The 27273-nt window shown below is 39.6% G+C and overlaps 1 protein-coding gene across 1 annotated transcript in view; it reads right to left on the reverse strand.

Annotated features, from left to right (window-relative positions):
* The window catches only part of LOC306770694 (melanoma receptor tyrosine-protein kinase-like), a gene marked incomplete at both ends in the record, with an annotated part of 52021 nt that extends 36202 nt beyond the window's left edge, over nt 1-15819 (reverse strand). The window contains one exon of the mRNA XM_079259594.1: nt 15738-15819. Within this exon, the coding sequence (XP_079115720.1) occupies nt 15738-15819 (82 nt within the window). The remainder of the gene's footprint in view (nt 1-15737) is intronic.
* Between the last annotated feature and the right edge of the window lie 11454 nt (nt 15820-27273).

Here is a 27273-nt window from a genome sequence, read left to right on the forward strand (position 1 = left end):
ACTGTTAAGTAGTACTACTGTAGTAAATGACTGTTAAGTAGTACTACTGTAGTAAATGACTGTTAGTAGTACTACTGTAGTAAATGACTGTTAAGTAGTACTACTGTAGTAAATGACTGTTAAGTAGTACTACTGTAGTAAATGACTGTTAGTAGTACTACTGTAGTAAATGACTGTTAAGTAGTACTACTGTAGTAAATGACTGTTAGTAGTACTACTGTAGTAAATGACTGTTAAGTAGTACTACTGTAGTAAATGACTGTTAAGTAGTACTACTGTAGTAAATGACTGTTAAGTAGTACTACTGTAGTAAATGACTGTTAAGTAGTACTACTGTAGTAAATGACTGTTAGTAGTACTACTGTAGTAAATGACTGTTAAGTAGTACTACTGTAGTAAATGACTGTTAAGTAGTACTACTGTAGTAAATGACTGTTAGTAGTACTACTGTAGTAAATGACTGTTAAGTAGTACTACTGTAGTAAATGACTGTTAGTAGTACTACTGTAGTAAATGACTGTTAAGTAGTACTACTGTAGTAAATGACTGTTAAGTAGTACTACTGTAGTAAATGACTGTTAAGTAGTACTACTGTAGTAAATGACTGTTAGCAGTACTACTGTAGTAAATGACTGTTAAGTAGTACTACTGTAGTAAATAAAATACTCTGAATGAAAGGAGAATCAAAGCAGCATCCAAACAGAAAGCCGTCAGCGTCCTGGTGGTGATGAAGCTACCAGAGCGGCGGGACGCAAGTCTTGTTTTACGATGAATAGCAATGCTGCTCAGCGACCATCAACCACAGACTCAGACCACAGAACCAGTAAAGAATGTCAAATGGAAACCAGGATGGTTTAGAAAGGGAAAGAATCCATGTAAAGTTTCAGACGTTCATGGTGAATGTCGTGAGTTGACTAAAGCAAACAATGGACGAAACAAAGATCGAATTTAAATCCCGTTGGTTAAAATCCTCCAGCCAATCAGAGCAGACGGGTTCTGATTGGCTGAAAGAATTTCACACTAATAAAAATAATTACTACACAGACTTTTCCTACTGTAAATCATGCAAATAGAGTACAAAGGTCAGAGGGTCCAAACAAAAAGGAAATCAGGGTGTGCACAGCGAGAAGATGCAGCTCAGGTTTGGTTTCGTCAGACCATTAAAACTCTGCATCACAGAAACCACGAAACCACAGTCCTGCTTCCAAGAAGAAGTTTTAAACCTTGTTTCAGAGCACAGTGAACAGTGTGAGAGGAATTATCAGCTAAAAGTGGAATAAATTTACAACCAAACACGAAAAGTTTTGTGTGTTTCATGTTTAGTCGTCATATTTTATAGATACCAGTTTTACTGACACTAGTGGGAAATGCTGCATGGAAGCATGGAAGCATGGAGGCAGCAACAAAGTCTGAAACGGACAGAAATGAGGATTTACAGTAAAAAACACTGGAACATTCATCTATAAAGGTAACATTATTATATTTTCTGAGCTTAGAAATGTGTTTCTGACTTATCATGACAGCTCAGTGGATGCTGCATCACTTTACAGACACGTGCTAGAAACTGGATATCAACCCGCTGGCTGCTTTAGCCTGCCAGGAGTCGACTTCTCCAAGAAATCCAAAAGAACGTTATCAGAAAAAGGGAGGAAAAAAGAAAGAAAACAAACATCTGAAAACTGTAAACATCTGACTTTTACTCGCTGCAGAGATCCCAGAGAAGAGACAGGATGTAAAATTGATGAATGAACCAGAGAAGCAAATCTGCAGAAAATGTTCCGTAGCAGGGATTGAAATAGACACAAACATTAAACAACGCATAATGCTGCACCCAGAACAACTTGGTGGTATTTCTGCACTGTAGCGGCGCCATTTTTCTCTTCATGACACCCGCAGTTTGACAGGAAGACTGCTGCGAGTCCACCTGCTCTTCAACAACAACATCAGTGGTTCCAGCTGTCCTAAAATCACGTTTCACTCACAACAGAAGCTTTCAGCTAAATCAGTCATTAAACCAGCAGATAGATTTAAAACCCATTTCTTCAAACACATACTGATGGAATTTCTTTCCATTCCACCTGAAACATCTAAAACTTGTGACCTTTTTGCTCCTTACACATATTTTAAGCTGAAATGAGCAACTAGAAGAATTAGCTCTTTTTAAAGCTATTTATAAGACATTAAAGATGAACAGATGCAGAAAAGTCAGTCTGGATGGATTTTATTTCACAAACATTCAACTACAAGAGAGAAATGTTGTCAACAATACATCAAACTGATCATTTTCTGCACTGCGAACTCTTTGTGTCTATTAAATGTTTTAACCTCCTCCACCATTACTGCTCCTAGAGAGCGGAGCGTCACTCTCAAATAAACAATCTCTGACAGAAACCTGCCTGTAGGAGTCTGGCACTGGCTGTTCGGCAGGTTTTCTTTGTGATGAGCAGTGATTATCTTCAGTGATGTAACCTGAAAGTGCTGTTTGACGGGAAATCTGTGTCTTAAAGGGACCTTGTTGCTCTTTAACATCCTCGCTGTGTCCAGATGAAACGTTGTCTGCTCATGTCAGGTCCCGGTTTTCAGGATCCTACTCCGTAATGTGACATGAAAGCAGCGTTTTCATCCTTTTGTGTCCTAACTGAGTGTTTGATAAAGCAGAAAAACACCTCAGAGACAACAAATTCAAATTCCAGCTATAAAAAGCGGCACTCAGAGAAGTGGAAATCAATGATTTGGCCTGCCGTCTCCTTGCCTGCAGCAGAAATCAAAAATACTCACTCAGCTGAGATCTATAGCAGCCTGTCATTTTTACGCTTTGTCAATACCATTTTAAACTGTAGTTAAGAGCTTTTATTGATTGATTTGGAAACAAGCAGAGGTAGGAACCACGCTGAACGCCGAACTGATGTGCAGGCTGCCACTGAAACATCTGCTCACCGACCTGAGGACATCTCATTCAGTCGTTCATGTTCCACCAAAAACACCGTTTTCTTTGAGTTATGAGCTTTTTTAAAGCTTCAACAGTTCATGGATTAAAAAAAGCTGTTTGTTTCTTATGAGGTGTTTCTTCTCCTTTCTCTTTCTGTCTTTTGTCTGTCCTCTCTGGTCCAGCAGTACAAACTCTACAATTCAAACAACAATACAAAATAAACATAGAAATAAAATAAAAATTCAGAAAGTCAAGGGGATCATTATATCTATAAAGCTTCCCTTGGCAGAGAAAATTTGCTCAGCAGAACACAGCATCCAGACCATCATTCTGCTTGCCTAAATGCTGGACAAGACAAAAAAAAAAAAAAAAAAAGCTGTTTGTGTAGGAGCGTCTGACCAGTTTGGAGAAGACTAGATATTATAAAAACTCCAAGGATTCCACTTTAAAAGGAGCTGAAATGGCTTTATTTCTACAGTACTTTAGAAACTCTGAGGCGTTTCAGCTCTCTGATCTTTGTCACGGAGTTAAAAACGCGACAGGAGTCTTGACGAAGGCCAGAAGTCTGAAACAAGTTGGTGTTTTTATAGATCGGTATGACTGTACTGTAGAAATGAAGCTTTTCAGTTCCTGTAAAAAGATGGAAACATCCCTCTGAAGATGGTTCGGTACAGGCAGCGGACTGGAAACCAGCAGGTTTGCTCTCTGTTTTAAACTGGGTTAAAAACTTTTACATTTAAAGCAGACTCTCTTCTTAGCATCTGTTTCTGATCGGATCTAAAGGCTAGTTTTACTATTACTGCAGAGCCAAAGGGAAGACGGGGTGGTGCACCAAGCCTAAGATGCTTTTAGAAGTTCTCTGACCGTCTTCTGCAACTTTTATCTTCATATTTGGTGTCAAACGACTGTTTTACCATCATTTTATATGAGGAACTCTGGGTTTCTGTTCATATCTGGATTAAATAAATGCAGAGACACATTTTGTTCTAATCTTATATCATTTGTTCTAATGTTTTTGTTTGTTTTAATATTCCTGTTTGAATTTTTTATGTTTCTTTGCACCTTAAAGTAATGCATAAAGCACTTTGAATGGTCTTGTATATTAAATCTGCAATAATAAACAGCTAATAAACCGCTCTAATAATTAACTTGCTTTGCAGTTTGCTTTTCTACAGGCCAGCATAGCTGGTGTTGCTTTCGCAGCAGCTTTTCAGGACAGAATCCAGATCTTTGACAGTTTAAAGGTGGAGTATGTAAGATTTTCAATATTTTAAAAAAAATTTTACTAAAAAATAACGACAATCATAATTAGATAGTTTTTTGAACATGTAGGTTCTAGTCTGTCCATATTTGATGTGTTATTAAATTACAAGTTTAATTAATGACAAATGACAAAAAGCACTTTTTTTTTTACTGGTAGGCAAACATTTAAGAAGTGTCTTTGTCATTAATTAATGGACAGACTGGAACCTACATGTTTAAAAAAAACTATCTAATTATGATTGTAGTTATTTTTGTAGTTATTTTTTTTAAATATTGAAAATCTTACATACTCCACCTTTAAACAGACAAAACTGGTTGTAATGATCCAGATGTGCACAGCTGGGGATCTGCACGCACCTCAGAGCTTTTAAATAGGGATGATTTTAAAGCTAAACAAGCTGCAGAGTGAGAACGGAGACTGGAAAGGCTGGTGGAGACGTCCAGGATCCAAACACTGAAGCAGTTTAAACACATCCAAGTTAAAATATGTTTAAATGACCTGGTTTGACTACAGTAACCCAAACAGTAGAGATCAGACGGAGCAGAGACGTTTGTTACTGACTATGTCTTACTTTCCTACACCGGATATGTGCAGATTCATGCAAAAAGGCAAAGCTGAGCCATCCCAGTCGTATATTCCTGACTGGCTGAACAGCAACACAGCTGCCTGACAGGAGGAAAAGATAAGAAAAAGTCTTCAATAAGTGGATCAATATTGCTGCCTCATCTTTAAAACACAATTTATGATTGTGTGTGTTATTAAACAAGCGTCCTGCAGGTGAATTCTTTAAGTCTCTGCAGCTAATAAGCAACAAACATGGATCTTTTGCCAGCATAATATATACATGTTGAATATTTATCGATGTTATAATAGAATACAAAAACATGCATTGTTCTTGATTTATTGTTGAGCATTTAACAGAATTATCTTTTATTTTGTTTTTGTTTTTTCTTTTTCTATGATACTTTTATTTTTTTATTTTCTTGTTTATAATGGAAAATGTTCTGCGTGTCGGACCGCAGGAAGGATACCTGCAGTTCTGCTGCAGCTAATGGGGATCCAGAGAATAAAGAAACAGAGAAACCAATCAAAGCAGCTGGATTTACTGGAAAGCTCCCAGTTTATGTTCCATCATCAGACTCTGAAGGTGAGAGAAGACGCAGGAAATCCTCTCTAGTTGGTTGTAAAAGTGAAAGAGAATCAGGTCAGCTTCAAATCTTTCTCCATGCACAGCCTTCAGAGTAACAGTGACCTTTCCTCTCCATATGGCACACACACACACACACACACACACACACACACACACACACACACACACACACCCCCTTCAGGAATGTGTCAACCAGCTGAGAATCTGTCGTCTGGTTGAAGACGGACTCAGCAGGTTTGAGCTCAGCTGAGTCTGAAGTGACAGAAAGATTAAATCTGATCTCATCAGCTGCTCGGTGACAAAGTGGAGTCACATGACGCGAGTAAACAAGCATGTGCGTCTGGACAACAAACTTTTCAACCTCTGCTGGACTTCTGCACGATCAGACCCCAGCATGAGGATCTGCCTCACGTGCAGCAGGAGGAGGCGGGGGGGGGGGGGGGGGGGGGGGGGGCAACGCCGCCACCTGAACGCTTCACTGGGATAAAAATCACTCTCTGCAAGAACAGAGAAAAACTGAATGTAAGCTCCTGAACTGTTTCATATGTCCGTGCACGTCGGCATGCATGCTCAGGTTTCTGTTTCAGTGTGTTTCTGCATGTGTGTGTGTGTGCATGTGTGTGTGTGTGTGTCCTGCCTGCAGAAGTGTTTGCAGGTCAGAGCGAGACTGTGCTTGTTTGTCGTTCTGAAACTGCTTCACTTTCACTCCAAAACTGCTGAAGGAAAATTCCACAAACTAGTTGTTCCTCTCTGATGGTTAACGGCGGACAGTGAAGGCACCACGAGCAACTCCCCCCCCCCCCCCCCCCCCCCCCCCCCCCCGATGCTGCTGCAGTTCGTCTGAAAACTCGGATAAAGTCCTTTTTATTCCATCACACCTACAGCCGGCAGGAAGCTGTGCAGTCGCTGCAGAGATGACATATAAAAGATAAAAGCTTATTAACTGCATCCATTTCCTTCAGCAGAAAGCAAACCAATCAGGTCTTGTTTTGATCCATATGCGTACAGGATAAGGTCATGTTTTGGGTTTCACTGACACCGTTTTTAATGCAGATTAATTAGAACGCACACAAACAGAAGGATGTGGTGTGTTTCTCACTAACTTATGTTCTACCCATCACATATTTCTGATGCGCTGCAACATTTACTGCAAGTTTTCCTGGTTGTTCTCCACGTAGAGTCCACAAAAATGATCTTTGTTCTTAAAAAGCCTCCCACATGTTGGGAAAATAGGGAAGCAAACCAAGATAATGTGGTTGGTTTCGCTCAAAAAGGTTCATCTTGTCTTGTTTTTTCACCCTTTTTTTTTTTTTTTTAACAGTTTCTTCTTTTGTGTGAAAAACATGCAGATCAAAAATATATATTTAAGCCAGTTAAGATTTTAGCAGCATTTTTATCATCTTAAACCAGTTATAATCAGAGGAAACAAGGATCAAATGAAGCTATACAGATTATTATGCAGACATTCCAGCTGGACAATATATTAATGGCAGTAAATTTTAAATCTCAAGCTACAAAGAAACTAGTCATTATTATTTCAGTTTATCTTTAATACAAGACTGAACGTTTAAAAATCTCTAAACCAGACAATATTTGCTATGTGGAAAGTAAATAATTTTGTGCATTTGTTCAAAAATATAGGCTCCTGGTAGACGTTTAGAGGCTAAAAATCCTCCATTGTTGGTGTTTGATACTTGAGAGAAGTGCTGAAGTTTAACATTTTTATCCAAAAGAAAAGAAAAAGCGGGGGTGTGTGTGTGTGGGGGGGGGGGGGGGGGGCGGGGGGGTCCCCAGAAAAACCTGTAAAGTTCGACAACAATCTTTCCCTTTTTTTTTTTCTTTTTTCTTAAAGGAGACATCTTTGTTCATAATAATTTAAGAGAGTCTTAAATAAGGGTGGGGAAAATCGAATATCGGGATTTATTTGCTTATCAATTTTAAAAATGGATTTTTTTGTTAAAAAATTGTTGTTTTCTTTGTTCAAAAAATTTTTTTTTGTTAAAAAATTGTTTTTTTTGTTAATTTTTTTCCCAAATAAATAAAAATAATTCATTATACATTTTTTTCTGGTCATTTTTATTGTTTTAATTGATCTTTTTATTTGTGTTCTCAGGCATTATAGCAGCACGATGATGGTCTGGCTGCTGGTTTTTTTTTTTTTTTCCTGATTGAAATCAGGAAAAATGATGAGCAAATAAAATCTTCGTACATTTTTATTAGTTTTTAATCTACAAAAATCAGAAATATTGGAGAATTGTGAAAATCGCAATTTAAATCGAAGCGACACCCAAAAAATCGTAATTGAATCGAATCGGGACGAAAGCATTTCGTCACAACACTTGTCTTAAATGAACCTGAAGCTGAGGGTCAAACAGCTTTTCTGCATCTTGCAGAGACATTTGGACGTGAAGCCGGACAGATGTGTTGACGAGGGCTGCATTCCACTTAGAGGATGTTCAGATTTTATTCCTACAAACCGGCACAGACGTGGAATGCAATAATCCTGTTTTTAATTCGACAATGATTTATCATTAATAGACTGTGCCGCCCTCACGTCTACATAATCGCTATCATGGCTTAATTTGGTCACCGCTTCCTCTGAATATGACCTCATCCAGACTCAAGTTGTCAGAAAACGTCGTTTCATTAGCAGGAAGACCTGAAGCAGGTCAACATCTGATCTTTGCTCTGCATGTAAACATATTTGCTCAAAAGTAAATATGGGCCTTTGACATCACACGCTGCAGACCAAGCTGGGTTGCAACTTATTGCCTGAGTTTTTGCAGCATTTTGCAACACATCCTACTACTTTACAGCACCAGCCTTTTTTTTTTTTTTTTTGTTACAAATACTTTAGTCTGGACTAATCTGCTGTAAATTATGCTTTTAAAAGTGTTCTAACTTTCTTTTTCTGCAAAACTCTGGACTGAAAAGGCTTGGTATTGTTTCTTATTGGGAAATCAGACCATTGATGGAGTTTTCCTGGACAACCAGAGGTGGCAACTCCCGGTCCAGAAAGTAAAAGTCCAGTCCGGTAGCTGTTCTGACCAGCCACCAAACCAGATGAATTTACCAGGTAAACGAGCCTGTCAGTGAAAACACCTGTTCTAAATGTACAGGTAGATCCAAAAAACATGGCAGGACTTTTACGTCCTGGACCAGGAACCACCTCTGTGGACCCCTTGTTGAATTCAGTGCCAGGGCGTCTCTAAACTGGCACTGGATGCAGCGGCTCCAGCAGGATGTGCAGATGTTTGCTGGATGTAAATAAAAATAAATAGCTTGTTGGACTGAGAGAGGAATCTGAGTCATGAGGTCTGAAGGTGTTTCATCAGAATATTTCTGCAGTAGGAGCACCATGGATAAATCGTTTCACCTGGAGTAAGTCTGATGGTCTGAATGTTGCTGTGGTGGAGCTGCTGCTAAAACATGCGAGTGCTCCTCATCTGCAGAAATCCGCTGCAGCTTGCAGGTGTGGAAACCGACAAGCAGCATCCAGCCGCATGATTCCGACCCCAAGGGGCAGCAGGTTAGCATGAGCAGCCTAAACACAGGTTAAAGACGGAGTCTGCATGCAGCAGGGAGCAGGTAGGCTGAACTGCCTGTTTAATCCTGCAAACACTTTCTGAGCTCCAGTCTCGGCATTCTTCACATTCCAGCTCCGAAAATCCCACAAGCTGCATCGAACTGTTAGCTGGGAAAGACTACAAACACACCGGCTTCAAGCCCAGCCTGAAGCCCAGCTGCTGCCCGCCGTTTCCCCACGCTGCGCCTCATATCCGCGTGAAGACGGTACCTCAGAGCGTTGCAGCGTTTTATGCAGACTAAATGCTTAACTTCACTTTTGAAACTGGTGAAAATTGTGACGATAAAACCCTAAAAAAGGAAAGAAGCGACCAGCTGACCTTAAAGAAACACAAAATGAGTTCATGGGTCGGATAAGCTCCGCCTCCTCTGAGAAACCAGCCAATCAGAGCTCCCAAACTCAGCTGGAACCCACACGTCCCAGTCGGTCCAGGGTGGTTGTTGTCTGGAAGGTTTCTGCTCATTATGCTGACGCCATCGCTATGGTTACCAACTTTTTTGTGTTTTTTGTCCGTGTACAGATTCATTCAACTGCCTCCAAAGAAACACAAACACAAAGACACACACACACACACACACACACACACACACACACACACACTGCCATGGTCTTTTTACAAAGTCAAACTCAGTGGGAGCAAGGCTGACACACACACACACACACACACACACACAGAGGATTTGTAAGAGCCTTGAATGTCTTATCTCTCCGCTCCGAGCCCACACTCGATGCAGTCACAACAGTCCGTGTTGATGATTTACTGCAGCTGAATCTCAGCTCACACACTCTCCAACACACCGCCGTCGTGTTCGGGTCGACGACCAAACAAGAAAAGTTTTCACTCTGTGCATCACCCTTTTTCTACCGCACAGTGGCCTGTAGCTCCGTGTGCATTAAGCAACATGTTACCACGGCAACGATGCAATTTCTCATGAATATTCTGACATGTAAAAGTTTGCAGCAGGTTGCACATCAACCTACTGTGTGAAGATACAGATGTAAAGTCACGTTCTTACTAGAATATTAAGAGTGGGAAAATCAAATCGAAAAATTGAAAATTGGGACTTTTTGCTGCACAATATTAAAATAAATTATTTTAACAAAAAAAAATCGAATTTATTTTCAAATAAATAAAACTAATCCATTATAAAATGTTGATTGATCTTTTAACTTGTCTTCCTGGGCATTATAGCAGCAGAATGATGGTCGGGCTACTGTGTTGTTTTTTCCTCATTGAAATCAAGAAAAATGACACACAAAACAAAAGTTTTATAAATTTTCTTTTTGTTTTTAATTTACAAAAATCATCAATATCAAAGAATTATGTGAATCGCAATTTAAATTGAATCGGCACCCAAAAAATTGGAATCGAATCGAATTGGGACAAAAGCATCTCGTCACAGTCCTACCGAACATGCCCGCAGGTCTTTGATTTCATGTCCAGGAAATGTGTGTGTGTGTGTGTGTGTGTGTGTGTGTGTGTGTGTAAGTGCAGTTTCATGCCTGATGAAGAAAAAAAAAACATTAAACTTTTTTATGCGAAAAGCTTCTGGTTACGAGTCCATAAAGCTCCGTTTTCCTCCTGAGATCTGTGATGTTGGGCTTCCTCTCAGTTTTTCTGCTTTAGTGAGACATCATCATCCTCATCACCTACAGCCACAGTTTGCTGCTGACGTTCATAATTCCACTGTTTTCCTTCCTGTAGGTGCTCTTGATGATTCTCTGCTTTCATTTAGTACGTGGGACTAAATCCCGAGCAGACCCTTTTCCTCTGCCGCGCCACGATGGTGGAATAACCTCCCAAACTGTCCGATCTGCAGAGTTCCTGTCTAATTTTAAGAGCAAGCTGAAGACTCAGCTCTTCCAGGAGCATTTCTGCACGTAGCTTAACTCTGTTTGTCGGAGTGGTTGGAGAACTTTGCCCAGTTCTTTGCAACAAACGTTGTGAGATTCATTCTTTGTGTTTTAAATAGGGAATATTGTGGGATGGGAAAGGGGGAAAAAAAAACACAACCTGTAGCGCCACATGTCAACACTGCGTCCAACTGGACTAGCAGCAGTCCACCAGCACCGTCCTATGAAGTCCTCTACTGTTCAACTTTGAGCTGTTCTCGCCTTCATATGTGAGTCGCTTTGGATAAAAGCTTCTGCTAAAGGACTGGAGAATAGAACAGAATAGAAAATATTCTGAAATGTTCTCATATTTGCCCTCAAGCCTCCTGAATGGAGATTTTAATGAAGCATTGGAACCCCCCCAGTGGACTTTCTAAACCTCTGTGGCATCCTTACAACCCCCTGGTGAGTCTCTGTGTCCCTTCAATGACTCATTCAATGACAATCATTCATTCACTTAAACCTTCTGAGTCCTTACTGAACCCCCTTTAACAGTGTGTAAAGTTGGTGTAAAGTTGTCCCTTCCATCAGATATCAGGAGCCTGAAAAGATACTTTTGCTCCAGACAGTTTGAAACAACCTCCTAAAGAACGTAGAGATGTTTGTGGAGACTCTTCGGTATCTTTCAGGGCTTTAGGAAAGGTTTAAGAACATGAAAACTCTCCAGGCCTTTTCAGAATCTCCCTGATCATAGACCTCCTCCAGAAACCCTACAACCTCTCCAAGACCTTCTAAAGCCTCTAGAGGAGTTTTTAACCCTTGAATCACTTTTACATCCTCATAATTTGGGAAAGATCTCCTCAAACACCTTCAGATAATCACCAGTCATTTCAAGGTCTGCAGCCTTTCAGCGGCTGCCACGACCCCCTTCAGGGCCACACAGTCACAAGGTCAAACTGGTCCAGACTGGAGCAGCTTTCTGTTAAGTATTACAAACATGTTTGGTCCGAAGAGAACAAACTGAGGAGAAATTGAACCCTCAACCTTGACTTGCAGATGGGCTGTTTTTCAGTGCTGACCAGCGGAACGACACAGCAGCCCATTGAAAACAGGGAAAGTCACACAAACACACTCAGCCGTAATAAATGCTCCTCATAATCAAATAGTCGTCAAGACAAAGAATGCAGTCAGCTGTTTTCAGTTAGAACTCACACACACACACACACACACACACACACACACTGGTAACCGTCTGAACAGCTGAGCTCAGCTTTTCTCGTCACTTATTCGCTTGTTTTTTGGTACAAAACTCACGATTATTTCAAGATTCTCTCGTTGTTCTTCGTTCCCAGAATGTCTTACATGAATTGTTTGTTTTATTTCCATCAGACAATAAAAGCAGAAACGGTTCAGAATGACAGAAACAAACGACCGTCAGTAACGTAAGCCATCGCTCCTTTGGAACAAATCTGCTGAACGGATTTAAGTTGATCAAAAGCAACTCGGTAAGCAGCACAAGCAACCTGAAACTGCATAAACCCCACCTGAGATGTCCGCTATCTAACGAAGAATAGATAGTGGACATCTCAGGTGGGGTTTATGCAGTTACTTACTGAAGGTGCTTCAAAGGTTTTTGCATCTGATCAGTGCGACACACTCAGCTGCCTGATATGTGGTGCATTAAAAAGAGAAAAACTAGTCCCTGACGTTGGAGTTCAGGCTGATATGAAACATTAACAGCTTTGTTTTCTCATTTCTCCTCTTTACAAAGATAATTACTACAAAATAAAAGCAGAAAAAACAAGAAAATCAATCAGATTTGATTATTGTTATAATATTTAAACAACATCAAGCCTCCTATCAAATCTGATCAGTAATGATAACACATCATCAAACCTGCCCTTCCTCGTTGGGTTGAAGTATTAAAATCACTTAACCCTTTATATGGCACCTAATGAAACACCTTGAAATTAGACATTTTAACCTAAAATTGTCCTTGTGGTGTGAACCAAGACCTCCATTCTGCTGTTACATTAAACAAAAAAAAAAAAAAAGTTTCCTGCTAAATATGAAAGAAAATGACGTGATCAAACATAGTCTCTTGCCTCATGAAGGGTTAATAAAAGATTTTCCATCAATTTCTTTGAACTGAGTCACAGTTTGCATTTTGTCATGATGGACACCGTTTTGAAGCGTCTCATGCTGCTACGGTAACGGCTACCAGACGCCACACTGAGCGCCGTTACAGGTACAAGGACCGCGTAGCAAATTCTTTCCATGGAAATTAAATGATTTGATATTCACAATAAGAACTGAATTGTTTACATCCATAAAGTCCTGAATAAAGTAAATAAATCCTCCAACACATGCTGATAACCCGTGTTGTGCTGCAGGTGGATTCTCCATCAGCTGTTTTGTTTTTGTTTTTCTTCATGTTTCCTCAGTTTGCTTTCTTGTTGGTGCTCCTCATGCTTGTCTACTTTGATTGTTTACAGAGGCCATAAATGTTTTCTCTCAGGTTTCTTTACAGTCGTTCAGATGGTTGGTCGGTCTTTCCGTTTGGGTCGTCTTCGACAGTTTTTGCTGTTTTTTTCTATTTTTACTTTTAACATTTGTCTCCTTTTCTGGTCTTCACTCTTTCCTTTTTCTGTTCACTCCCCCTCTGTTAGCATTAATATTCAATCATTTCTTAGCATAATTGCTTAAGAAGTCATATTTTAACATTTTAAAGCCAAACATATTGTATTATAGACACAGTTTCTGATACATTTTGCATCACTTTATGGTAAAAACTTTGTTCAAAGACTTGTTGAAGACACCATTCTCGTCCCCTGCTTCCTGATGGCATGACAAGAAATGGTAAAAAATACCCCCCAAAAGTTGATTTTACTATATATTTTATCAAAGGGTCAAGTAAAGATTTCAGATCAAGTGAAAATGAACTTTTCTCCTCTGTTTTCTTGGATCAGGTTTTAAATGGTTAAGGTTTAGAGATAGCCTTGACAGATATTAGTTTAGCCTAATTTAAATGATTTTGTGATGAAGCTAACAATATAAAGAATAAAAGTAAAGCATCGAGCTTTATATCCTTACAGCTCCGGCAGCCTCACCATCATCCTGATAAAGTTAAAAACAATAAAAAGCTGTTGCTTACAGGCACAGCGGCGACCAAACCCAACAAAATATCTTCTAATTTTACTTAAAATGCTCTGTTTTAAGCTTGAACAGAAAACCTCTGATTCCTTCACACCAACCTCCTCTGTGTGCTGTAGGTGTAGAAAACACGAAGAAAACATGGAGGATATGATCACAGCAGGATGTTATCGGCTGTAAATGACTGATGTCAGTGATGATAGCTGCAGATAATCTTAACGCCTAAAGTCAGAGGACGCTTGTGAAGAACAACCTTGTGGACTCCACCAACAGCACGATGAGGTTAATGCTCCCTGTGGGACACTTTGATTTATTTATCTTTCTGTAATTAAGTTTCTTATTTCTCTGTCAAAGCCTGAAGATCTTAAATCTGCAACACAGAAACACACTGGAGTCGACATCCGGCTGCATTTCAATGAAAAGGAGAGACTGCAAAGCTGGATTTGTTGAATAAAATAATCTGTCAGATGAGTCTAGTTGTTCATTTAAAGGTTTGTTTTAGGTTAAAATGTTAAAGATAACTGTTGCTTACAACACACAAACCATTCATTATTTCTAAATTAGACTGAAACAGAAGCTCCATGTGACGCTAAATGCAGAAACACAGAGGATCCTGCATTGAAGGGAGCTGAACAAAAGGAGCCAAACCAACCTTAAACCCTGAATAAAATTTATTTTTAACACTTTAGATATGAACTATTCAAATTTCTATTTAAGGTAAAATGCAGTCCATTGATCCATTTATTTATACATGTATATATATCCATCCATCTACTTCCATTTACTCCAATTTAATAAAGAATACAAATCTGTGATAATGTTTATTATTTAAAGAATATATTTGTTTAAACACTATTTACTGCATCAGACTGATGTGGTCAGACTTGGTGTAAATAACTCTTTAATAGCCTGTTCTACTGTTTGATTGAGTGATTTTTAGTGACTATTGTGATTTTTTTACTTTAAAAATTGATAGGCTATAATTACCACTTTAATGCTAATTAGTGGCCATTTTATTATTATTAATAAAGTCTATTCTTTACTGCAATCTTGACCATTTGCTGAAGCTATTGTTATTGCCCAGAAGAAAATAAAACATGCACAGGCACATTTTTGCCTGAACTTTAAAGGTTAACTGCTGTAACATCATCCTCCCTTCAGATAAAGCCTGTCAGCTACAACACAGATGTTTCGCTGATTCATGTAATGTCTTTTTTCCCAGAAAAAAATAACAAAAGCAGCATTTTTCCAGCCTTTTCTAATGATTTTATGCTGTTTTCTGTTTATTTTCTGTCTGACCTGAAGCTCTTTGACTCTTTGTAAACCATCCCCAGTGGAAGTTATGCTGCCTGCAGCCAGGCTGGGATTCCTGTTGGGAGATCCAGGATTTTTCAGCTGGGACATGTGCTGCTTCAGGTTAGACCCAAAGCAGCTAGAGAGGAAATGAAGCTGCGATCAGTTCTGAAGGTTTTGTGGAGGATCTCGTCTCCAAGCGCCGCGCTAAGCTGCTCTACAATCTTTACAGTCATGAGTTATTAATACTCTCCTACAATAAGCATTTCTGAACCTCAGCTGGCTTTAAAAGTTGGTGAAAGCTGCACATGAGCTTCACCTTCTGGGATCAGAGCTGATCACACCTCAGGAAGAGGAAACTTTCCTCTGGAACACCTGGAGACGCACACCTGGAGCAGAGGTCGAACCATTCCCTCCGTCCTGGACGCGGAACCAGCTCAGAAACAAAGATTCAGCAGTAAAAGTGTTCGCATGCCAGCTCCCTGCTTCCCAGCCGCCCTCAGAGCTCTCACACCGGGCGCAATCCTACCTCTCCTGTCGGGACTGGCGCAGAAACAGCCGCAGAGCAGCAGCAGCAGCAGCGCAGCCGCTCCTTCCGACGCAAACTTCATGTCTCTTCAGCTGAAAGTTGCGCTGGTTGCGGATAAACGGAGCTCCATGAGCCGCAGCTGCAGGGCTGCGAGGTGTTTCTGAAGCTGAATGACGGGTCTGTGCGCATTCAGGACTCCATAAGTAGCTCCACACCTCCTCTTCCTCCTCCTCCTCCTCCCCTCCACGCTTTTCATTCACCGCTTCCACCTCGGTTGGTTTCATTGACATGACGTAGAATCAATAAATGTCAGAGCACGCGGGCATGAAAGGGTTTTTAATGTTTCCCTGAACCAGGAAAACAACAACACAAACAAAAACAGAAACAAAGAAAAGAAGCAGGTCGTTATTTCAGGAAACAAATAAATAAAGACAGACGTGATGTATATAAATCATGGCATCACAGACGAAACATTTGTGGTCAGTCCTCACTTCTTCACAGATTATCTGTTGCAAATACACAAAAATACAAAAAACATTTAAACCAAAATGTTCTCATGAAGTTTTTTAGTGTTCCTTTCTTTCCTTTTCACTTTTTTAGATTAAATTCTTAAGGATATATGATCATAATCAGTGAACCTGAATAAATCTTAGTGAAATAAATGAACGCTGGACGCTCCTCTTTGGGGGCCCCTAGTGGCCATGGGGCCCCCTGCATGGGAAAACACTAAGTTTCGTCCCTCAGGTGTCCCAAAAACAAATCAATAACAGGTTTTAGATTAATTAATTTCTAATTATTTAAAAATTAATTTCAAACGAACTTGATCTAAAGTAGCCTAAATGATAAAGTTTAGATTTTAATGGTAATTTATCAAACTTAACTTTCAGACTTACCTGATATTGTGGCATCTGATGAGGAACATAAATTAAAGTAGAATATACACTGTCAGTACTTCTGGTTGAGTCTGATTTGAAGAGTATTTTACTTTTAAATGCCAAATTAAAAGCCTAGTGAAAATGATCAGACTGAAGTTGAGTTCTTTTCAGACATATAAGTAGTGACACGCTGCAGCCAAAGAAAAGATGGGTCTTATCTACAATTTCACAATTTCAATAAACACCAAAAAGCTGCTGTCTCTTTAACACACTACTTTAAGATTAGTTAAAAATCTCAGATCTTTACTTGTATCTTTCATAGTGTTGTCTGGCTTTCTCTGCAACATTGGGACAATATCAGCCTTCTCCTATATGTACTAATAAATTATCTACATGATAAACTTGCAGCAATAGTCACTATTTGTATAGGTGTATATAATATAGCTATTTGTTATCTGCCCCTAATGTCAAGACTGAGTTGGGAAGGAGATCTGCCCCAATGGCCTGAAACAGGCTGCAGAATAACCTGAACTTACAACAACTGGTTTATAATTTCCTGCTCCATTAAATATGTCTTTAACTGTTTGTACATGTTATCCACAGTGTTATCTGATATTTGTTTTATTGTTTTCATACTAATGTTGATATTGTTTTGTATTATTGTGTTTACTTGTGCTGCCATCTTGGCCAGAGCAACATTGTAAAAAAGTTTTACCTCGGGTCTGTAGCTATACCTTGTACAATAAAGGTAAATAAAACAAATAAAAATACATTTAGCATAACAATAACAAAAAATAAATAAAAGCATTAATTAGAAAATGAGTACTGCACCTTGAAGTCATTGCAGTAAAAGCTAAAATATGATAGTTATCTCACAGTAATCATAATAATAGCTAGCTAGCTAGCTATCATCATGAGCTACTAGCTAGCAACTAGCTAGAGATAGATAGATAGATAGATAGATAGATAGATAGATAGATAGATAGATAGATAGATAGATAGATAGATAGATAGATAGATAGATAGATAGATAGATATCTAATTTCATACTTTAAAGTGATTGGATCGTGTATTAGCACAGAATAGAATGATATTACAGAAATACTAAAAAATGTTGTCACAAGGTTTTCTACATGCAGGTTCCAATAATTTTTTTTTTTTTTTTTTTTTTTAAATCTTTGCTTTAAACCATTTTTATGTAACTTGGGAAAAAGACCTGCTGAAACAGCAGGGCCACACTAAAAATGCACAGGCCCCTGGGCCCAGAGTGTTCCAGGGGCCCCCTTCCCCACCGCAACATTGTGAAAACTGTGAATGATACACTGTGAAACGACATTTCTAACATCTCTCAGTCAGTGGTACCAGTAACAACACACTGGACACTGTGGTGTAACTATCTGGCTTTTATGTACATTTTGTTTCATGTCCAAACTGCTGGGGTCTGCCCTGCGTGGGTCCCAAGTGGGCATGGCCCCCTGGGCCTGTGCCCATTATTTCCATTGGATAATCCGGCCTTGTGAAACAGGCTGCAAAATAACCTGAACTGGTTTCTAATTTAAACTATTCTTAATTCTGAATTCATCTTAAACCAGAAACCATTAAAAGTTGCAAACTTTCTGTAATGTCTCTCCTGTTAAATACTTCCAGACCCGTCTGATGCTTAAAAGTCCTTGTTTCAGGGCCTGGACCTTATGTTGAGAACCACTGCAGTCCTTCATGACGTGATGTTTCCAAAATGGTTTTTTGTAGATTTTTCCAGTGAAGAGACCCAAAGAGAATGATGTGTTAACTTTCTTAACCTGCCACTCCCTTTCCAGAAATAACCACAACATCAGTTGGATGTGTTTGTGAAATAACAGTCCAAAAGGTAAAAGAATGACAACGCTTAAACACGCGTTCACACAAACAGGAGGAACAACCAGAAACCAGTAATAGCTGAGTTTATTTTCAGCTAATATGTCAGCTGGCTCTTCATCGTTCTGCCACTTGGACTTCCATTTTATTGTAACACGATCAGTTAAACGCTCAACACTTTGGCAGTATCAGTCCTGAAAACATGATCAAATATTGATACGATAATCAAATATATTTTCGTTGCTGAAAAACATCTGAGATTAAAGTCAGAATTTTGACTTTTTTTCTTTAGAATTCTAAGATTAAATTCTATTTTTGACTTTTTTCAGAAATAATAATTTAAAAAAAAATTTTCACTATTTTATAAAATTCTCACTTTAATCTGAGAATTCTGATGTTTTTCCAAAACTTAAAAATAAGAATAAAAAGGCTTTTTTTTAATCTCAGCATTTTAAGGGAAAAGTCAGAATTCAGATTTTCTTCAGACATTATAAAATTAAAAAACACCTTCCCTATTTTTTTTATTATTAGGTTTAGGGGTAAAAAATGTCTAAATTCTGACTTTTCCCCAGAAATAAGATTCCCCCCCCAGTGGCTCCATAATTCTCTTCTGTAGAGGAGAGACAGACAGAGGTCTGATATCTAAGTAAATTCTATTTATAAAGCACTTTTCATGCATATCAATACAAAGTGCTTAACATAATAAAAACGATTTTTACACAATAAAATTAAAACAAGCTTACATGAAATATAACATCACAGCTGAAAAACACACCTAATTCTAGTCTCTCTGTCACACACGCAAACAAAAGTGCATGTTGTTGGAACAACTAAAAGGGTGCTACAAGACGAATAAGAAGGCTCAAGACCATTAAAACATTTATTTGTTTGGAACGAACACGCTTCATGTGGCCAACATGACTCAAGATAAAATACATTTTATAGTTGTTTCCTCAGAAGTTCTCCTTCATGTCAACACATTATGTCTAACAGTCTGATCTGATCACATGATCATTCTCAGAGCTAAAATATGTCCTGACCTAATGTCCAGTTTTTCACTTTCTGTATTATTTCCTTTCATCTTCATCTGTTTTAGTTGTTCTACTGTTGTTTAGTCTGAAACAACCTCTCACATCGGCAGACAACAGTTCTGATTTGATGTTTTTATTAGAATTTGTCTCATTTAACTCCATTTTGTCACGTTTGCTTTTCTACTTTGTTTGTTCCACTTGTGTTTTCATGCTAATGGGGTCACTGACTTCATCTACAATGCAGCATTTGCTGCATTCATAATTAATACCCACTCTGCACCTTTGTGTGTTTTTGTGTTGTTTACATAAAATCCCTGTGTGCAGCCGATTGCTTCTTGCCAACACAGCACCTGGATGCAGACAGATACATTAATGGTTTTCTCACTCATTTGTCTGGAATAAAAGCTGAGAGCCTGTTGCCGGGCAGAAACACCTCAGCTGGCTTCATTGGCGTAGCGTAGAATTACAAACACAGTTTAGGTGTTTGAAGTAGATTTCTTTTTCTTTGCTTACACAGTTAGTTCAGAAAAACTAAAGATGACTTTGTACGTCATTTAATTGGTGTAAAATTCTAATGTATAGACAAGCAATTAAACAATGTAAACTAGAATGATGGACCGCTGGAAGTTTTCTGAAAAGCCAGAAATAGTTTGAACCCGTAATCAGAGAGAAGAAATGCTGATAACAGCTGCGGTCAGTGAGTTTCCTCTTATTACATCAGTAAGTTAACAAGTCATACAATCTCTTTTGATGGTCCATACATTTTCAATAGAAGACAGGTGTGAAGTGCTGGCAGACCAGTCAGACACACTCTACTGGAAGTCATGCGCAGTGATGTCTGGTATCTGCTAAAATAAATAGACCTTCTGGGAAAAGAAAAAATACCTTGATGGTCATTCATGTCTGCAAAATTCCAACTATCCATCAATAACCGCATTTCTCCTGCCACTAGAATTACGCAAAACCTAAATATTACAATGAAAAGCAGGTCATGGAAACATGTACTTTTAAAAAAACAACAACTCCCAAATACTGATTAAAAAAGTTTCATGAAGTGGTTTTTCCAGATGTTTCAAAATAAAAATAAAAGACAAAACTGTAATGTAATTTACACGTCCCCAGACGTGAAGTAGAAGTATCACGTGACTGGTTCCTTCAAGTGAAGACGGTGTGGTGTGGACAGAAAGAGGAGTAGATGGAAATCTTTTTACAAATGAGTGAAGAGAAAATTGTAACCACAATCTTTGATGAGTTTTAGAATGATTTAGAAAAGCAAACGAGGGAGAAGGGCTTCAAAAAGTCGTGGAAAATCCTCCCCAGCTAGAGGATCACCCTGAAACAATGCTACATGGCTACATGGCAACATGGCTACATGACAACCTGGCAAAAGCCACACTGTGGCTTCAGTGGAAACAAATCAGAGTTGTAGTTTGTCAAAATGATAAAAATATTGCTTTTATTTTGCAAACTCTAATGGAAACACAGCTTATGGTAGCTTGATACAAAGGAAGCTGCTATCAGGTGACAAGCGGATACATCCCGCCACATGTCAGCCCAGCTTTTTTTTTTTTTTTTTTTTTTTTTTTTAAATAACATCCTGGATGATCTCTCATGTTTGGCATGTCGACACAAATGTCAGTTTTTCCCAAAAGTAGCTGAAATGTGGATTCATCTGATCACATGACCTGTGTTCACTTCCTTCATGTCCATCTGAGAGCAGCTGATCAGAAAACTCTGCAGAGTTGATTTATATCTTCTTCATTGTATGATCCTGTTTCAGGCTCCATATGTGGATGCAGTGATGGACTGTGTTGAGTAGACATAGTTGACTGAGGTCCTCCTGAGCCCATTTAGCTGTACTGAGCATGGCATTGCCTTAGGCCAGGGTGTCCAAAGTCGATCCTCAAGGGCCGCTGTCCTGCAGGTTTTCATTGTGTCCCTGTTTCAACACACCTGGCTTCCATTAAATGGATCCAACAGCCAATGAAGTTCTGCATAACGACTGATTCATTTGAGTCAGGTGTTTTGAATGGAATGGAGTTGAGTTGGAGATGGAGTTGGAGTGGAGTGGAGTTGGAGTTGGAGTGGAGTTGGAGTGGAGTTGGAGTTGGAGTGGAGTTGGAGTTGGAGTGGAGTTGGAGTTGGAGTGGAGTTGGAGTTGGAGTTGGAGTGGAGTTGGAGTGGAGTTGGAGTTGGAGTTGGAGTGGAGTTGGAGTGAAGTTGGAGTTGGAGTTGGAGTGGAGTTGGAGTGGAGTTGGAGTTGGAGTTGGAGTGGAGTTGGAGTGGAGTTGGAGTTGGAATTGGAGTGGAGTTGGAGTGGAGTTGGAGTTGGAGTTGGAGTTGGAGTGGAGTTGGAGTTGGAGTTGGAGTTGGAGTTGGAGTTGGAGTGGAGTTGGAGTGGAGTTGGAGTGGAGTTGGAGTTGGAGTTGGAGTTGGAGTTGAAGTTGGAGTTGGAGTTGGAGTTGGAGTTGGAGTTGGAGTTGGAGTGGAGTTGGAGTGGAGTTGGAGTGGAGTTGGAGTTGGAGTTGGAGCTAGAGTTGGAGCTGGAGTTGGAGTTGGAGTGGAGTTGGAGTGGAGTTGGAGTGGAGTTGGAGTTGGAGTTGGAGTTGGAGTGGAGTTGGAGTTGGAGTTGGAGTTGGAGTGGAGTTGGAGTTGGAGTTGGAGTTGGAGTTGGAGTTGGAGTTGGAGTTGGAGCTGGAGCTGGAGTTGGAGTTGGAGTTGGAGTTGGAGTTGGAGTGGAGTTGGAGTGGAGTTGGAGTTGGAGTTGGAGTGGAGTTGGAGCTAGAGTTGGAGTTGGAGTTGGAGTTGGAGTTGGAGTTGGAGTTGGAGTGGAGTTGGAGCTAGAGTTGGAGTGGAGTTGGAGTGGAGTTGGAGTTGGAGTTGGAGTTGGAGCTAGAATTGGAGTTGGAGTTGGAGTTGGAGTTGGAGTTGGAGTTGGAGTGGAGTTGGAGTTGGAGTGGAGTTGGAGCTAGAGTTGGAGTTGGAGTTGGAGTTGGAGTTGGAGTTGGAGTTGGAGTGGAGTTGGAGTTGGAGTTGGAGTTGGAGCTAGAATTGGAGTTGGAGTTGGAGTTGGAGTTGGAGTTGGAGTGGAGTTGGAGTTGGAGTGGAGTTGGAGCTAGAGTTGGAGTTGGAGTTGGAGTTGGAGTTGGAGTGGAGTTGGAGTTGGAGTTGGAGTTGGAGCTAGAGTTGGAGTTGGAGTTGGAGTTGGAGTTGGAGTGGAGTTGGAGTGGAGTTGGAGTTGGAGTGGAGTTGGAGTTGGAGTTGGAGTTGGAGTGGAGTTGGAGTTGGAGTTGGAGTTGGAGTGGAGTTGGAGTTGGAGCTGGAGTTGGAGTTGGAGTTGGAGTGGAGTTAGAGCTAGAGCTAGAGTTGGAGTTGGAGCTGGAGTTGGAGTGGAGTTGGAGTTGGAGTTGGAGTGGAGTTGGAGTTGGAGTTGGAGCTGGAGTTGGACTGGAGTTGGAGTTGGAGTTGGAGCTAGAGTTGGAGTTGGAGCTAGAGTTGGAGTTGGAGCTGGAGTTGGAGTGGAGTTGGAGTTGGAGTGGAGTTGGAGTTGGAGCTGGAGTGGAGTTGGAGTGGAGTTGGAGTTGGAGTGGAGTTGGAGTTGGAGTGGAGTTGGAGTTGGAGCTGGAGTGGAGTTGGAGTGGAGTTGGAGTTGGAGTGGAGTTGGAGTTGGAGCTGGAGTGGAGTTGGAGTTGGAGTTGGAGTGGAGTTAGAGTTGGAGTGGAGTTGGAGTTGGAGCTGGAGTGGAGTTGGAGTTGGAGTTGGAGTTGGAGTGGAGTTAGAGCTAGAGTTGGAGTTGGAGCTGGAGTTGGAGTGGAGTTGGAGTTGGAGTTCGACTGGAGTTGGAGTTGGAGTTGGAGTTGGAGCTGGAGTTGGAGTTGGAGTTGGAGTTGGAGTTGGAGTTGGAGTTGGAGCTGGAGTTGGAGTTGGAGTTGGAGTTGGAGTTGGAGTTGGAGTTGGACTGGAGTTGGACTGGAGTTGGAGTGGAGTTGGAGTTGGAGTTGGAGTTGGAGCTGGAGTTGGAGTTGGAGCTGGAGTTGGAGTTGGAGTGGAGCGGAATGGAATTAGATATATTTTGAACAAGTAAAATGTACATAATACATTTTGGAGCAGGATTGCATGGAAACCTGCAGGATTTGGGCCCTTGAGGACCAGAGATCGACACCTCTGGCCTAAATACTCCAACAGAGGTTTTCCACTGGCCTGAGATTTTCATAGACATCCTGAATCTTTTTCCAACATTTTGCTCTGCAGACGATGAAAAACCTCATTTGTTTTCCAATCTCTCATTGAGAAATATTTGTTGAACTTGATTGATAATTGTCTGATGGAGTTTGGCAAAAAGTGGAGAGCCAGGACTCATTCTTGCTTGGAAATACTAAACCTTTAGTGGATTCTCCTTTGATACCATATCCTGGCTCCCTCACCTGCCACCAGTTCATGTTTCTTGATATTCTAGAAACATTTCTGACTGTTTTTTGCCCCTATAACCTTTTCTGTGTGTTCCTGCATTAGATTCTATTTCTTTAAAAAATAAAGTTTGTCAGTCATTTTGTTGAATCTAATTTTTCTTCCATCTTAAAAAAATTTCTCATTTCTTCTTTAAATACAGTTTGTAAAAAAAAAAAAAATCTAGATTTTATCTTTTTTCATAGTTTTTTACTTGACAAATGACGTGTTTGCTGTAAATGCTGCCCACATGAGTGTCACCTTCCTCCATTTATGTGGGTGTTCATTGTTTTACATGAGATTAGGAAACTGAGGTTAAGATTTATTACCTGAACACACACACACACACACTCATGAGTTGCGTCCCATGACTTTGACAGTAACAATGTCTTAACATGCCTTTCTCGACAAGTCACAACTGTCTCTCTCAAAACACAAACACATAGTTTGCTATCGACACTAAAAACTACCCAAACCAGTGACACATGAGCCTCTGCAGTTGGTGATGATCAAACCTCTGCATACAGTGAACTCACACAGTTCACACAGTTATTTCAGAGGAATCTTTCATCAGACCCATTAGTCTTCCAGTAAACTAACGGCAGCGTGCTTCAACAACCTGCTACAATTAGCGCGTTTATCTGCCAATTCTGCTTCATTTCCACTGCCGTCATGCCGTCACCGGTTCCTTCAACAGACATTTAGTGAGAAAATAGAGCTTGGAAAAGCCTCCAAAACAAGCCAACCAACAGAGAACATGTTTTACTTTTTCAGATTGTACACTTGTTCAGTGCACACACACACACACACACACACACACACACACACACACACACACACGGAGTCTCCAGTAAATATTTAATAAGTGCATTCTAATGTGTTCAAAGCACTTTATTGTTCTCCTGTCGGTATCTATTTAACACAACTTCATTCCTTTTGTTCACTTTTCTGACTGATGGTGGAAAATCTGTTGATTAGTTCAAGGAGAGTTAAACCTCAAAACACTGAGAGGAAGAGGAGGAAGAGGAAGGGCAAACAAAGGGGATTAGGGATGGATAGAAGGGGGATAAACTAATGAACCCAGACGGCTTAAAGAACAGGTTAATGATCAGAGAAACTGTGTGATCGATATCAGCAGTGAGAACGTCCTCAGGCTAAACGTTGAGCTTCTGTTTGTCTGAACAAAACTGGCTGTTTGTCTCGTTGTGATCGCTTTGGGAACCAGCTACAATGTGCGCAAGTAGCCAAAGTTGAATTTATGAAGTCCGCTCGCGTGTTATTGGTTGTTTGCATGTGATGTCATGAGGTTTAAGTAGTTCTGCAGTATGAAGGTCAAGCTAGCTCACTGTAGACCAGAGTCCCCAGTCCATAGAAAATGCTGGATTTAGTTGTCCCAATAGTTAAGACTGAGGTGCTGACTGAGATTATGTCATCATAACTCATAAAATTCAGTTAAATTCAATTCAATTCAATTCAATTGAGCTTTATTTGTACAGCACCACTTCACAACAATGCCATCTCAGGGCATTTTACAGACACATTAATTGAAACGTAATAAATAACCTGCTTAAGGAAAACCAACAGATTGAATCACATCTACGATTCAAACGACCGTCCTGAGCTGCACGAGGCGACAAGGAGCAAACAGGAAGGAAAACCCTCCATCAGAACAAGAGAACAAGCCAAAGATTAATAACTCAATAACTGAACTACAGATGCTTATAATCACATTTGGCTTCTCTGAGTTTTGTCCAAGTTTTGTTTCATAAACGCTTCATTAGCTGCGTCTCGTGGTTTGCAGGGATTTATTGTGACATCTGTATTAAAGCTGGGGCAGCTAAGCTTGCTCAGTGACATTTTATTTTACTCTGGGTGAAGTGGTTCCTCGTCCTGATAGTAGTCTGTACATTATGTAATCATGAACAATAAGAAATATAGCTAGACCCCTCAGTTTACTGTAAATCTGTAAAAACTCTGACCAATCAAAACTTTCAAACTGAATTGAAGTTATTCATTTCTTATATTTCGAAATCTTCTTCTCCCAACTCCCCTTCCAGCAGTACATACCTGATAGCCACACCCTGCATATAAACAGCGTGTTAGGATGAAAATACAAAGTAGTGAAGAAGAAAATGCTTTGAGAAAATGCAGGAAGGATTTCCCGGCCCGTTTGCCTCCTCCTGCTAAACAGCCGAGGAAGAGAATATTGTTGGTAGAAAAAGCTGCGAACTAGAAAAGCATTCGGAGAGCACAAACCTCCGGCAAGGCCAAACGGTGATCCGGATCACCACCAAAATTAAATCTGTTCTTCCTTTTCACATTTCCAACTCCTCCTGAGAATTTAACTAAAATCTGTCCATAACTTTTTGAGTTATCTTGAACACAAACAGATAAACGGCAGGTAAAACATAACCTTCTTGGTGGAGGTAAGAAAACAGTCTTGGATCACGCAAGAATCAAAACCAGAGGGGGAGGAGCCAAAACAGGGCGTCACTTTCACATCTTGCAAGCTCCCCAACATTACCTACCCCAGCTTTAACTTATGATCTGCTGAGTTTATAAAATCCAAATGTTAGTTGTCAGACAATAATAATAAGGACCACGCACCTTTTCCCACTAAGTCTGAGCAGCTTCATCGAGTTGCCCGTTTAATTGGGCTATCAGTGTCATAAACCTGTCTGTCTTTTATTTATGGTATTTATTCATTTATATTTTATTTTATTCGTTATGTGTCACATGTTTCTAGCTACCTTTTTATGTGCACCTTTTCTTCATTTGAAAATGTTTGATTGCTACCTTTATTACATATGAAATCTTTAGTTGAAAAAAGAATAAAGAAAAATCTGTGTCTGTAGTAAAACTGGAGTTAACTGATACTTAACTGTAGAATTCAGTCATTGGTTAATTTATGACATTTTATTCAAATCATTGGTTTCCATATTGGCAGGTTTGGAGTTAAAATAATGTTTAAAAGAGGATCTCCAATTGAAAGACGTCTACATTTAATGTTCTTCGCCACTTTCTTGTTGGATAAACAGTAAATCTTCAAATGAAATAATTGAAACGATACTCTGATACTACTTTTTTAATTTATATGAACTTAACAAAATTAATAGTGAAAAACAAATAAAAACTCATTAAAATAATTAAAAACTTCCAGATAAATTACATTGGACACATTTCTTTTTTATTTTTTTTTATTTTTTTTTTTTTAACAAACGTTTTGCAAAAATATCAGTTTGATACTTGTTTAAAACAACCAAAAAAAAAAACAAAAAAAACAAAACAAAACAAACAAAACCAATTCAACTTTTATTTGACGTTATGCTG

This window comes from Telmatherina bonti (genome assembly GCF_933228915.1).
Source record: "Telmatherina bonti genome assembly, chromosome: 20".
Taxonomy (NCBI): domain Eukaryota; kingdom Metazoa; phylum Chordata; class Actinopteri; order Atheriniformes; family Telmatherinidae; genus Telmatherina; species Telmatherina bonti.